This window comes from Lonchura striata, chromosome Z, assembly GCF_050655825.1.
Source record: "Lonchura striata isolate lonStrDom1 chromosome Z, ASM5065582v1, whole genome shotgun sequence".
NCBI classification, from domain to species: Eukaryota; Metazoa; Chordata; class Aves; order Passeriformes; family Estrildidae; genus Lonchura; species Lonchura striata.
In genome coordinates, this window is record NC_140740.1 from 45,264,882 (window position 1) to 45,278,916 (window position 14,035).

Here is a 14,035-nt window from a genome sequence, read left to right on the forward strand (position 1 = left end):
AGCCTGCCCCTGATGGTCAGATGACCATCTCATGGGCAGCTCACCAAAGCACCACATCATCTGCCAGCCAAAGATCCAGGGTGGGGGGATGTAAAAATAATACTTTGAGCAATTCCTAAAACACCTGGTTTCAGCTTTGCATAAACTAGACCAGACAAGGCAGTTTCAGGCAGTTCCACACTACAAAGTTTTGCTGACAGAGGAGGGATGTGATTTTTTTTTTTTTTAATGATACGTTTATATTAGCAAAATGACTGGTGAAAACAGTTACACAGCTAGAGGACTGTTTTTGCTGATGCAGCTTATTTGAAACAGGGAAAGCTGTATAAAGTGCAAAATAACACTCTTCTGTTGTGCTGGAAGTATGTAACAGACACAAAGTTTCTAGGCAAAACCTTTTGCCAATCATGTTCCTAGTTCTTTCCAGCTGATCTGACCCCTCCCTAATATATGTTGCAGGATATTGGTCCCATTGGCTAGGTAGGTTTTCCTTCAATAGCTGGAAAAGCTTTAGACTTTGGACTGGATTCATTCAATAAGGCTCTATCATGCACTAGACTGAAAGATACACCCCAGAGCACACAGTGAACTTTAGTAGCTGTTTCTCTAAGCTTGTACCTCACTTCTTGGAGTCCTTTTCGTGGGACACGTTGGCCATTGGGAAAACATGCCTTCCACATGTCCAAATCACCTTTTTGTGATATCAGGACAACCTACGAGCTGCGTGGTTTTAGGTGAGGCTTTGTGCACCACTACAATCTGAACATTTTGTTGCCCATTGAAGACCTCAAAACACCTCTCTGCATAATAAATTCCAACATAAAGTAGGAATATTTCATACTTTAACAGGTCTATCAGAAGGCTATTTCTGTTTTTCTCACCTATCAGAAGTGTACCTGTATCTCTCTAAACCTATCTTTCCTACCAGTTCAGCAGCCTAGTTGAAGGCAACATAATTCCTGCTTTTCTGTGGGCAGTACACTTTTCGCTGTCGTGGATAACTCGACTGCAGGGTTGAAAGCTCCTAATATCGTCATTCAATAGCCACTGCATGAAAAATTATTCACATCCAAGGCTGTAAAATAATTTTCCAGTGTGCGGGTGCATTTTGGAGAGGGGAATTTTGATCAAACACTGGTTTGAAGCAGAACAGATTGCCTACTCCAGTGATTTCTCTGTGAACAAAAGTGACATGAATTGCCCAATTAGTCAGCCAGAAAAGGGTTATTGCAAACCAGTGTTTTGTTCAGGTTTAGGTTAACCTGTACACTAATAAAATAAATTAAATTTTAAAAAATTATTTAGATATTTACATATATTTATTCAAATTAGTTGCATCTGCTCTGTAACGTGCTCTGAAAAAACCCTCTTAGTTCACACATTTACATAGTGTTTAATGAATCATAAATAAGACATTTATGAATCATGTGCAAATGGCCTGTTTACATACACAATGTAAACTATGTAAATTTCCTTTTTTCCTCTGTGTAATGGTAGTAGACTTTGAACAGATACCTGATTGAAAGGCATCACTCAGCCCCCTCTGAGATCCTTCTGAAAATTATTTGTTTTCACCAATATTTTCTGGAGGTGTCTCTTGAAGATCCCCAAATTTGGTTTAAGCCCAAGTATAAATCATAGAATCATTTGGGTTGGGAGGGACCCTGAAGATCATCCAGTTCCAATTCCTGCTCTGGGCTCACTCCAGCAGGTCCCTGTCCCTCCCGTGCTGGGAGCCCAGGGCTGGATGCAGTGCTCCAGGTGGGTCTCAGCAGAGCAGAGCAGAGGGGCAGAATCCCCTCCCTCCCCTGCTGCCCACGGGGCTCTGGATGCAGCCCAGGACACATTTGGTTCTGTGAGTGCACAGTGCTAACTCAAACTGAGCATACTTTTTCAAAACACAATTATCCACTAGCAGAAAACATCCTGCTTAGGCATGAAATACTACCTACCTGAGCTATCTCAGATATTAACAATTGTATAACTTAACTTTATATTTCAAAAAACAAATTAAATTTCAAAAAATCTGGGTTTATTTCAAATTAACTTTATATTAAAAATCTCATCCAAACTTGTAGATACATGTCTCTGAGTGGGCATGAATGACAAATCTCCAGTTTATAGGCTATGACTTCTGTTATATCCTGATTTTAAAAAGCTTATGTTAAATATTTTTTTCCTGCAACTCATTTAGTATTGTGAGGACTACTAACTTATGTTATTTTTCATTTGGAATTGGTTCCAATATACTATATTTATCACATTTTTCTTGGATTGCAGTCTGAGTAATGTTGTCATTTCAGTTACTGCAAACTGACTGCAAAAACTGATCAGAAGAGGCTGATTTGGAAGACTTTGGTGCCTAGATTTTAAGAGGCAGATAATGATTTTATAAATAACCAAATAATTTTTGTTTGTTGTTTGGTGATTTGCTTTTTCCAAAATTTGCTGGATTATATTCAAATGCTCATGTGACATCAGAGGCTGTTAAGTTTTTTCGAGCTAGACACCTGAAAAGACTAGCAGCTTCTGAGATATGTCACCTTGGTGAAGTCACTGTTTGTGTTGCATGTGATACTGAGCCATCTTGACTTTCACATCCCTCCTGAAATATGGTAAGCATCTCTTTATTTTGTTCCAGAAGACAGAAAACTCTTTGTGGGCATGCTCAATAAGCAGCAGTCAGAAGACGATGTGCGCAGGCTATTCGAGGCATTTGGCAACATCGAGGAGTGCACGATCCTTCGGGGACCCGATGGCAACAGCAAAGGTAAGGGGTGGTTTGTGCTGAGATAGACCCTGGTCTTCGTGTATATATCATTTTCTGGTGTGACAAAAGTATCATGCAGCCCCCAGAACAGCACGTCTTGCTTTAGGAGGGGGCACATTTTTACTCTGCTGGTCACTCTCTGCTTGTGCATCAGAAGAAAAAGCTGATCACATTGTAAAACACTCATCTCCAGTGGGCTATGGGTCACCACATGCAAACTGATGCCTCCCCTCTGAACAGGGCCTTTACATTCACTCAAGATGTGCTCTCCCCACCCCATTGAAAAGGATGACTTGTTCTTTAAAGAAAGCCAATATTGGTACATTACCTCTTGGCACTCCAGCTCCATCATCACCTGTTTTGCTCTCATCCACCAGCCCCAGGTCTTCCCCTTCTTCACCTGGTCTTTGCATGGACTCATACGGGCCAGTGATTGCAGCTGCAAGGGTACAGGTGCCAGTTTAAATATAACACTCATTACACATTTACTGTGTGAAACACACAAATACCTCATTGCAAAACTAGGTGCGTTTCCTCCTTCTGCCACTTTTTTTTTTTACATGAGTAGCACAAAATATCTGCTACAGCTCAGGCATGAGAGTAAGGCTTCTTTCTTGTTCAGGAAGGTCACATTTTTCTTCCATAAGTCTCTTGACAAAGTATCTTCAATCTGACTAGAAAACCCTCTCCTCCTGGCAGCTAATGCATCCATTAAATATTGATCTGCATATAATGTAGCATAAACTGTGTTGGCATGTGCAACACCAGAGAAGAGGCCAGTCCTGATGACACAGTTCTTATCTCACTGCATATTTTGACAAGTGACAACATCAACTAGCACATTTTTGCAACAGGGAGTCAAAAAAATCAAAATTACAGTGATGCACTGGAGAAAGATATTGTTATTCCATAAAATCACTGGTGGCCAAAAAAACACTTTACACCAGCCTCATAGCTGTTCAACACACATCAGCACAGATCAGCCTTCCTGATATAAATGGCTGAAAATAAGCTGCAGGCACCATTTTTCAGTTTTGGGGTTACTTTATTTCCACAATACTCAAAGACAGGGGCTGGCCCACAGGGAAGTAATAGGCTAGGATGTCCTAGAAACACTCCAACCACCATAACAGCAGACAGTTAAACATGTCTTTCACTGAACAAATCAGTAAACTGGGGAAAAACAAAGAAAACCACGTCTGTCTGCTTCCACCTGGAATGAAATCTAATGACAAAGGAGTTAAACAGAGTAATAATAAAGGCAATAAAGTCTGAATTCTGTAAGAAACAAATTCCAGAGGATATCCAACCCACAGACTTGTCCTCATACTTGCTCTATCTTTTTTTTTCCCTTCTAAAACAATTTCATTTTAAGACAGAATCTGAGTGGCAGCTCCATATTGCTAAACAGTTTAATTATTAGTGCTAGCAGGCTGCAGTCTCAGGCTGACGTTTCACTGAGCTGTTCAGGATCAATACTAAGCCTTGACAGAGTTAATATTACCAGCTTCCATTTGCTGGTGCTATTTACTGAGAATGTGAAGCTCCTAATTTACACACACACGGTTTTGTGCATGCACACATGCACACAGAGCAGTCAATCCAATGGAAAACTTAAGGCTAGTGCCCTTATCTTAGAAGATAGTCAGGCAAGCCACAACTCCCACAAACTTATTCCCCGTCTTTAATGTTTTCCATCTGCTAGAAACCAATATGTGACACACATTGCTTGTGAGATACTTATTTTGGGAAAAACCTGTAAGGCTTAAATTCTACGTAAATTGAGATTTAAGCAGATTGCCTAAATTCTGAGATAGCAGTCAGATCCCATGCACTTAAATCCTAGCCAGCCCAGTAGGTATCCCTGTGGTGAGCCTCTACACCCTTCAGATAGCTCAGTGCAAGCACTGCTCTCAGAAGCTGGATAGCAGATCCCCAGTTTAATCCCATCACAGTCCAGGCCCAAAAGCTGCCTAAGCCTTTCCTGAAGTCGTGGGTGCTCTCCTGAGCCATGGGCCATGGCCTTCAGGGTCTGCAGAAATACCCCCTGCATGAGTTGCAGTGGTAGGAAGAGTGGCTGGAGCAGGTAACCAAGTGGCAGAAGAGCTGGGACTGAGGAATTTCTCACCGAAGGGGAATACAACACCTGTGTTTCCTGGGAGAGGATGGAGTGCTTCTGCACCACTCCAGGTAAAGCTCACCTGGGTCCAGGAAGGAGTGTAGGACTTCTCAGGTGAGGGACCTGACATGCATCCAGAAGGACCCACAGAGTCTTCATTGCTGCTGCTGTCTGTGCAGATATTCTTTTTCTAATTTTTTCCCATTCAGAATTCTGCCTCAATAACTCAAAAAGCAAATATTTCCAACATCACCCTCCACAAGAAGAGATTTACCCTCTGCAATCACAATCCTAGGGCCTGATTCTGCAGTCTCCTCCAAGCTGACAAAACAATCAGGGCCGCCCTTCCAGCCCTAGTCTGGAAGCAAAGGAACAAGAAAATCTTAAGCACATGTATCACCCTGTTCAGCAGAGGTTATATCTCTGTGTGTGTCAAAATCCCTTCACACTGCAGAGTTGCTCCTGTCAAAAGGACACCAGTCTTCAGAGAAGAGTGACATGACTCACATCCTCAGCTCACCCACTCCTGGAGGCAGGTCTGGTGACAATGGGGAGGAAGATTATGTGCACTTCTGGTGTTGTGTTCAGAAGCCATCTAATTGAATGCACAAACAAAAAGGACAAAATGTTGGGATCTCTGCTATTGCCTTGCCATTTACACCAGTAAAAACTGAGTTTTCACTCATCCTGCTACCTCAAAGCCTACTGGAAGCAGTTAATAGAAAGCAGTAGGAGGTATCCCATTAGCATCCTGACCATTAAACAAGATAAATGCCTGCTATTCCCTTTATTCCCACCTTTATCTAGCTCCACTGATCCGTCAGGACCCTCAGCACAGGGGTGAATTTCACCTGACAAGAGTGAAGCCTTCAACATGACAGCAGCACCACAGCCAAAAATCCTGCTTTAAATGAAATTGGTGACTGGAACTGGAAAGCTTTTGTATATTTGCTAATCACATCTTCTTTTTAGAGGCAGAAAGTACAAAAGAATCTCTGCAAATAATTAAACACCCTAATTCTGGATTATCTCTGATTAATGAATAGGAAGACGCAGTATCTCAGGAGCCTGGGAATGCTGGGCTGGGATTATGTCATAATTGATCCCTATTGTTTCCAGCTGAAGTTTATCTATCTCATTTTCTCATGATTGTCTCTTCTCAGCTCCTTAAAAGTTAGATCCAACTATTAGCAATAATCATTGGGCCTTTCCTGAAATAACAGCCTGAGCACAGTGCTGAGAGGGTGATGCAAAGTGAACAGCACTCAAAGTGAACTGTAAGATATTTTGTATGTGTATATTATTTTTAGAAAGGGCTATCACTACTTTCTTCGATCTCACTTCTATCAGCCTGCAGTGATGATTTTAGGGACCTTTGGGGTTCATTCTTCTATTTTGCATGTCTTCTACTTCACCCTGCACTGTAGAGATCCAAAAGGGTGTGAAGACTTTCTAAACATGCTGCAGAGGGGCTGAAGGGGAGCCATCCCACTGTCAGAATTGACATCCCATTGCCCTGCAATCTGCACCCCTTCAGGAAAACTGAGAGGGCTTTGCAAATTGATTAAAAGCTCAAAAGTCATTGGTAGTAATAGAAGCCAAAACTTCTCAAGATCTCTCCCAATCTGTTCCAGAAACTGCCTTAGCATATGGAAATTACCCTTCCCATCTATGAGTCAGTTTACTTGTAGCTGGGAGTGTTGGCAATACTTTCCCCCACCCTAGAAGTGCATGTAACGCTTTGAAGTGTTGATCATTTCTGCACTCCAGCACATATCCATAAATGCACCTTTCTGCCCCAAAACCTTATGTAAGGATTCAGTGTGAGATTCTCCACGCAGCAATACAGGCCAGAGAAACACTGCCCACATTTCTCTAATGTCCACAAGAGAGCACCTACACAGGCATTGACTTTGCAGCTATGAAAAACTAAGATTCAAGTTTTAGTGGTGGCAGGATGGTAATCAACATATGGGTACCTCTTCCACCTCAGCTACTTCACCAGAAGGTGTCTCATGCTTTGCCAGACCTAAGTGGCTTGGAGCCAAGAGAAGCTCTGGGCAGTCTGTCACAGAGCTCTACCAAGCAGTGATATGATAAGGTACCTTGTGGGTTTGGAGTAACTTGCATGCCTTCTGTACATTTGTCCTGTGGTTGCTTGTTTCAAGAATTGCAGCTTTCCAGTAACTTGCAAATGCTCCCATGTTGTTTCTCACAACTACAGAGGGAGGAACACTCATCATTAGGTCTAATATAAATAAAAGAAACAGCTTTTTCACTCAATAAATTGTAAATCTGTGCAAGATTCTGCCATGGAAAGCTGTGGACATCACAACATGACTGGATTCAAGATGTACTTGCTAAGTTTGTGTCTGTCAGTATTTATTACAAGCAATGTGGGAATTCTGGAAGCAGCTTAGCCTTAAGAGGTCCTCAGGCTGCTGATGTCTAGACTCTGGAAAAGGACCAGGACATATTTTTTTGTTATACTTTCTTCACAACTATATTATTGGTCAGCTCTGAGGACAGGATACTTATCTAGATGGAATTTCATGGTATCCATGCAAACTTTCTTATGCTCTTCTTTTTCCTCTTCCAGGATGTGCATTTGTGAAATACTCTTCACATGCAGAGGCCCAAGCTGCTATCAACGCCTTGCATGGCAGCCAGACAATGCCGGTGAGTAGCTCTGTAACTCAGGCAAGTGAGAACTGGGTCAGACCTGGCAGCCCTGTGGCCTGATTGAGGAGGAGAAATTATTTATCTATGCTCATCTTCCATGAAGGCCCAGGGCCTTGGGTGTGCTTAACTCATCAGAGGAAAGGCTGGGATGGCACTGTCATTCCTCACAGGCACAGAACCCCAGTGGGTGCTGTGTTCTGTCACCAGCAGTTTTGATGGCCTGATAAAAAGACTTATGGCTCACACATGCCAAAAAGTTTGGGTCAGACTCACCATGGGCACAACATTTCAAGTTTCAGAGAAATGAATCAAGTAGAAACTGGTGTGTAAGGGTTTTTTCATTTTCCCTCCTCAGAGAGTCCTTGGCTCTAGACAAAGGATAAAGAACTTTTTGCCAGCACTTAGCAGAGAGAAGCATGTTCACATCATGGTAGTAGGGGCTAGAGACAAATCACAACAGCGATGGGTGCCTGTCTCTGTTACCACAAAAGTGCCAACCTAGGCATAAGTTTGGACCCCTACATCTGCACTTTGAAAGTGTGTAAAACCAATTACTGATTCTTCCAGGAAATATCTAGTCATATGCAGTTTCGAGACTGATTGTTCACTTAAATAGAAATGGGGTTGTATATCTATGCAAATAGCTATTAGTACACCACGATGAGAAGAGGAGGATATAAGACATTCCACTGTCAGTAGGAGAAGAAAATCTGGTACAACTTGTTTTGGTTTAGTATAATAGTGTATTATATTTATTACTAATTATTCACAGTGTAAATCATGGAAGGCTAAGGAGCATGTTGACAACTTGGAAAGGATACAGGAAAGCTCAATTTAAAATATTTGAGAGTGTAAAATCTCCCTTTCAGTAAGAGTCTCTAATGTAAATTCATTAATTTATCCAAATAAGTTTAAAGTGGGGCCAACAGATTTTCTCTAGATCTTTGCAGGGATGAAAAAGGAAAATTCTTTACAAGCAAAAAGGTTTCTAAAACTAGCAAACTATAAAGATCTCATTTTTTGGAACCCCATCTTAGACAAATCAGTTTAAAAATGGTACATGTTTACCAGTGATGGTACCAAAATAGTCTCCTCAAATATGGGGTCTCCATTTTTTGAAGTACTTAAATACTTTTAAGAGTCTCTTCTGAAAAGTCTCCTCCTAAAAAAACAGATGTTGGGCTTGATGCTGACATACCATACTGATATATTATGGACATCTTTCCTGAAACAGGTTAAAGAGCTACTTTTAGTGACTTTCTTTCAAACTTTGACCCAAAGTGATAGTGTCTATAAGCTAACATCAAGAATTTCAATTCAGTAGGGTGTGGTGACACAAAAAGGTTTAGTAAAAAGCCAGTCCTCATCCCAAAACCCCTGCAAATTCCTGTGACAAAGGCAAAAGGAAGACATGAAAAAACAGACAAACCCAAGGAGAGTTAAAGATTTGCTCTAGATCTAGTATACCCAAAATATCATTATTCCTCTCCAAGCCTTGCCCTTCCTACTTTCAGAACACTTTGGATTAGAAAAATATAGTCATCTCACAGCCACCTGGAAACAACTTATGGCTCCATCCTGGTGGTACCACCTGAGCTTAGGATATACAAAACACCTGAGAACTTGGCCACTTAATGGATCAATTTTATGCGACCATTTGTCCTCTTGACTTATCTGACTCAAACACTGCTATAGAAATAGTCTTTAATAACCAGAGCTAGGCATCTGTACAAGCAACACAATTTCTCCTTTACTAGGTAACCATCCCAGACTCAGAATAAGTTTCCACAGCTTCACAAGATTTCCATGGATTGGCTGAACCTCACAGTACATACTAACAGTTCACAGAAAAAGCAAGGAGGAAATTAATTTCCTCCTGTTCACTATAACCTAAGTCACATGGCATTGCATCTCCCATGAGCTACAAGCAGGCACAACACTGCTATCATATCTTTGCAGACCTGTGAGGACCTGCAGAGTAACCAAGACTCAATGAAGATGTGAAGCACAGCAGATTTTTCCCCATAGTGGCTCAAAATTTTTGAGGCTCTTTGAATGAGATAGGCCAAATCCTGCCAGGATCTCTGTGCCCATTCTTGTTTTCATGGTAGTTCGGGGCCTGTACCATTGCTCAGGACTTACTTGGACGTTCACAGGGAAATGCAGCCACCTCGTGGTGAGATGCCGATGCAGCCCATTGTGCTTGAGAAGGAGGGGAGCATTTCTGCCATCTTCCTTCAGCCCCCTTCCATTCCTCTCACCACTAGGACTAGCCCCATTTGTCCAGCTGCGATGCCAACTCAACGTTGCTCCTGTGGCTCAGCCAATTTCAGCATCTCTTGGATTGTCCTCGTGTTCCACCAGCAGGGTGTCCATCATCATTCTTGTCAGGTCTCAAGCCATTCGTTCCTGTGGCAGACTCCTGTTTCTCCACAGCTGTCAGGATTATTGCTCTACTGTGATTTCCTGTTCACACAACATATGTTGCCTAATAGTTTCAAAAGTCAACTTTCTTTTATGAAAGTTCCGGTTTTTTGTTTTGTTTTTTTTTTTAATTAACCTTACCTTGGACAAGTGCCTGACCATCGGCCATTACAAACCCAGTTCTCTATGTAAGGCACTTGTTTCTCTTAAGAGTCCACCAAGTCTAAATCTTTCCAATATTTACACAATCAATTTCCTTTAGAAATAAGCTACCCAAAATCCCCTACTTTTCAGCAGGCACAAAGTTCCTTGTATACTTACATGTCAAGAGAGCTCCCTTTTTGTCTTTTTAGATCATATTTTCTATCAACTTTATGAGACTGTTTTTACTGAGTCTCTGTATCATCCTTTATAAGAGATCATAATCTTCACGTACTTTTGCTTGTATTTAATATATTTACAATACTTACATGTCCTGTACTTTTAGGTGTGATTTCTCCGTCCCCTCCTGTCTCTGTTTCCCATCCATATGGGGACACATAAACAGGTATCTTCCTATCATTCTCTTCTCTTCTTCATCCAGGCTTTGTCCCTAACAGCCTTTTCCACCAACACAAATTCAGCTGCTATTGCTGTCATGACAGCTTGCAGATCTAATTTCTCTGCTTCAGGACTGACTCCTGTCCAGCCCAAAATCTTGGTCCATCTTTCCAGCATCTCCTGGTGGATGTTTAGCTGTCAGAATAATATGTATAAAACAGAGCTCTTGCACTTTTCCACCCAAAACCTGTCTTTTCTATCCCCCACCTTCATTCTCAATCACTGTGGACAATATTATCATTCTTGTCAGTCAAGACAATGTCAATATTATCATGATTTGTCAGTCATGCTCCTTCCTAGGCATCATCCTCAGCTTGGTTTTATCCTTCTCCTCATGTCTTCATATCTGGACAACAGCCAAATTGCAGAAGAGTCATTCTGCAGAACACATCTTACTAACCAAAGATGTGGTCTTGTCCATCCTCCCGCACAGAACAAACTTTCCAAAATTTCATTTAAACTATTATATAATGGTTTGGATTGAAATGGACCTTAAAGAACATCTACATGTCTATTAGAAGGAGTAGAGACACTTCCAACTGGGTAGGTTGATCAAGGTCTTATCCAAGCAGGCCTTGGTCACTTCCAGGGAAGGAGCACCAACAGCTTCTCTGGGCAGCAGGCTCCACTATCTCACCACCGTCACATAACAAATTTCTTCCTAACAGCTGACCTAAGCCTGCCCTCTTTTGGTCTGAAGCTATTCCCCTCTGTCCTGTCACTCTAGACCCTTGTCAAAAGCCCCTCTTCAGCACTCTTGTAGCCCTTGAGGCACAGGAAGGTGCTATGAAGTCTCCCCAGAGCCTTCTCTTCTCCACCCTGAGCAACACCAACTCTCTCAGCTATCTTCACAGAAGAGATGCCCCAGTCCTCTGAGCATCTTTGGAGTCTCTTCTGGACCCAATCCAACCGGTCCATGTATTTCTTATGTTTGGGCCCCCAGAGCTGGATGCCGCACTGCAGGAGGAGTCTCAAGAGAGTGGAATAGAGGGGCAGAATCACACATATTTAAGTCACCACAGCTATTATTGTACCCAGAAAATAGACAGGGTTAAAAAATCTCACCCACTGTGAAAACTCAGAATTTCTTTGGTTATGAATTCATTCTTGGAAGGAGTAGAACTGTACTGTCTACATTTCCTGCACAGGGGTGAGAAGAAGTGAAAAGTGTTATGTGCTTGACTTATCTTTAACAATCTGAAAGTTTGTGACCTATTCTACATATTCTGGCATCCCTGCAGAAAGGATAGAGGGACATTTCCTGAGATTTGTGCATTCTTCACTTTTTCTGTGCTAGGATATATTCTGGGCAATATCATCTTCTGGACATGCCTCTCCCATTATAATGGATAACTCAATAATAGACTTAGAGTGAATACCTGAGGTGGGACTCATCTAACCTAATCTGAGACATCCAGAAGTTATGAAACTCATGTCTGAGGTTGTCATCTGAGTTTGTCATCTAAGTTTCTCTTATAATCAACAGAGGGAAATAGATACCTCTGGAGAAATTTTATTTTAGGGAAATAGATTTTGAAACCTGTCAAACTAATAGGCAAGCCCAAATGGAAGTGTGCTTTTTAGCTAATTTTAGGCATCAATTTGCTATGGTACTCCAGCTGCAAAATAGAAAATAGTGGTTCTTCATCCAAAGTGCAACTTAGAATGGAAAAAGGACCAGAGTGGAAAAAAAAAAAAAGACCAGTGCTTAAAAACTAAAGATAAAGCCAGTGTAGCTTAAAGTGAACACTTCACATGCAATGCAGGAAGACCTGATATCTGTCCTGGATGTTTGTTGCCCAGATAAAGCAATTTGGGATTCAGAAACCAGAGTCCCCTGACTCCTGTTCCATTAGATGTGCTGTGAACTTGCTTAACACACTAATTGTCAGCACTATATTCATTCCATATCTTTCTTTAATTAATGATGCTTAAGGACATCAAGGCCTCCAGCTTCTGTAAGATGGCTTCTCCTACCACACTGGCCAAATACTCTCTTTGTTTTACTACAGAAGCCTGCAGCAGCTTGGTCAAAGCACTACATTTCCTCTGCATCCAAACAATAGCATTGCAAGTCTATCTATGGCTGACAGCATTTTCCATGAAAATTACTTTTCAGATGGAATCCTTGGATTTGTGAAAAGGGAAAATGTGAGACTTGGATACATGCACTGAACAGACATTTGCCTTTCAGAGGAAGATTCAATTTAGTTGAACTTAGAGAAAACAGTAGTATTGGAATGCACAACTTTGTTAACCTGGGGGCTTTCATTTAAATATTTTCCCATGCTGCTCTTATCAATACAAATGACAAAACCAAATTCAAATCTCTGTCCAGGAACCACCAATATCAAATTATGCAATTATTCTCAGTGTTGTTAGATGACATATAGATTAGATCTCTAATTGTTTTACTTTACACTTTTTATTAAGCAAGAAAATATGAATGGCATAACACCTTGAATGAGGTTGATTTTGAGCATCTGTCCATCACGTTCTTTGGAAGTCTACCCATAGTACAGAAACTCCCAACCAAACATGGGGAGCAGTCGAGTGAAAAAATTGTCTTCTTTACTCAGACAATGTACTGTCCACTCCTTCATACCATAAGAGATTTTTTTTCCATTTTTTAAGCTAAAGGAATTTGTTACCTCTTTGACTTATCAGGTAAGAGAGAGTATGAGCGTATCAAAAACTGCCCCAAGAATCATAGAATCACAGAATGATTTGGGTGGGAAAGGACCCTGAAGATCATCTAGTTCCTACACCCTGGTATGGGCAGGGATGCCAGGCACTAAACAAGAGTCTTTGTCCTCTGCAGTGGCCTCTTTCAAGCTAATGGCACTGGTTCTCATCTTCCTGGCTTTGGATGCTCACACACCCCACCAAGGAAACCACCCCCAGTTCACAATAATGAGTGCCTCTGTTATTGCTGTGCATTCCTATGGTGCAGCTATGACTTTGCAGAGTTCTGTAAGGCTGCCTTCAGGCACAGGCCCACTGTGGAAACCGGCTGAACAGCTGTGCTCACCCCCCACTAACACAGCAGAGGAATATTTAGGTAGATTTGGGGTGGAGGGGAAAGTGCAGCTATGCAGAAGGAGCTCTGAGCAAGTGGAGAAAAGGAGGAAAATGGGCCTTTGTGGTCATGATGAAGCTGCAGCCCAGGTGCTGCATTCACAAGTGGTGGGGAAGCAGATTTTGCAGGAGCAGGCTGCACCAAAGCACTGAGTCAGCAAGAGCTCCCTGCAACGAGCAGCCTGGTGGCTCCGGTGAGTGGAGGACCTCAATGCCATAGATCAGGTGAGGTATTTTTAACAATTATTTTGATATAAACAGCTCTGAACTTGAGGAGCTCCATGTAAATGGGAAGCAGTGGGGCTTGTAATTAGATTTGTGTACACTTTCATAAATTGCTGGAAAACATCAAAGCCGTGATA

At 41.7% G+C, this 14,035-nt stretch overlaps 1 protein-coding gene across 17 annotated transcripts in view; it reads left to right on the forward strand.

Moving 5' to 3' along the window:
- Positions 1-14,035, forward strand: part of CELF4 (CUGBP Elav-like family member 4) — a 708,055-nt gene that overhangs the window by 589,006 nt on the left and 105,014 nt on the right. For 13 of the 17 annotated variants that reach the window (XR_002466205.4, XM_085567782.1, XM_021538931.4 and 10 more), the window contains exons 4-5: positions 2,642-2,770; positions 7,489-7,568. Coding sequence is in view for 16 of the 17 variants with exons in the window: in XM_085567782.1 (XP_085423908.1) it covers positions 2,642-2,770; positions 7,489-7,568 (209 nt within the window). In the remaining variant the exon portion in view is untranslated. The remainder of the gene's footprint in view (positions 1-2,641; positions 2,771-7,488; positions 7,569-14,035) is intronic. The other 4 variants (XM_085567781.1, XM_021538936.4, XM_021538927.4 and 1 more) reach the window with 1 other exon arrangement.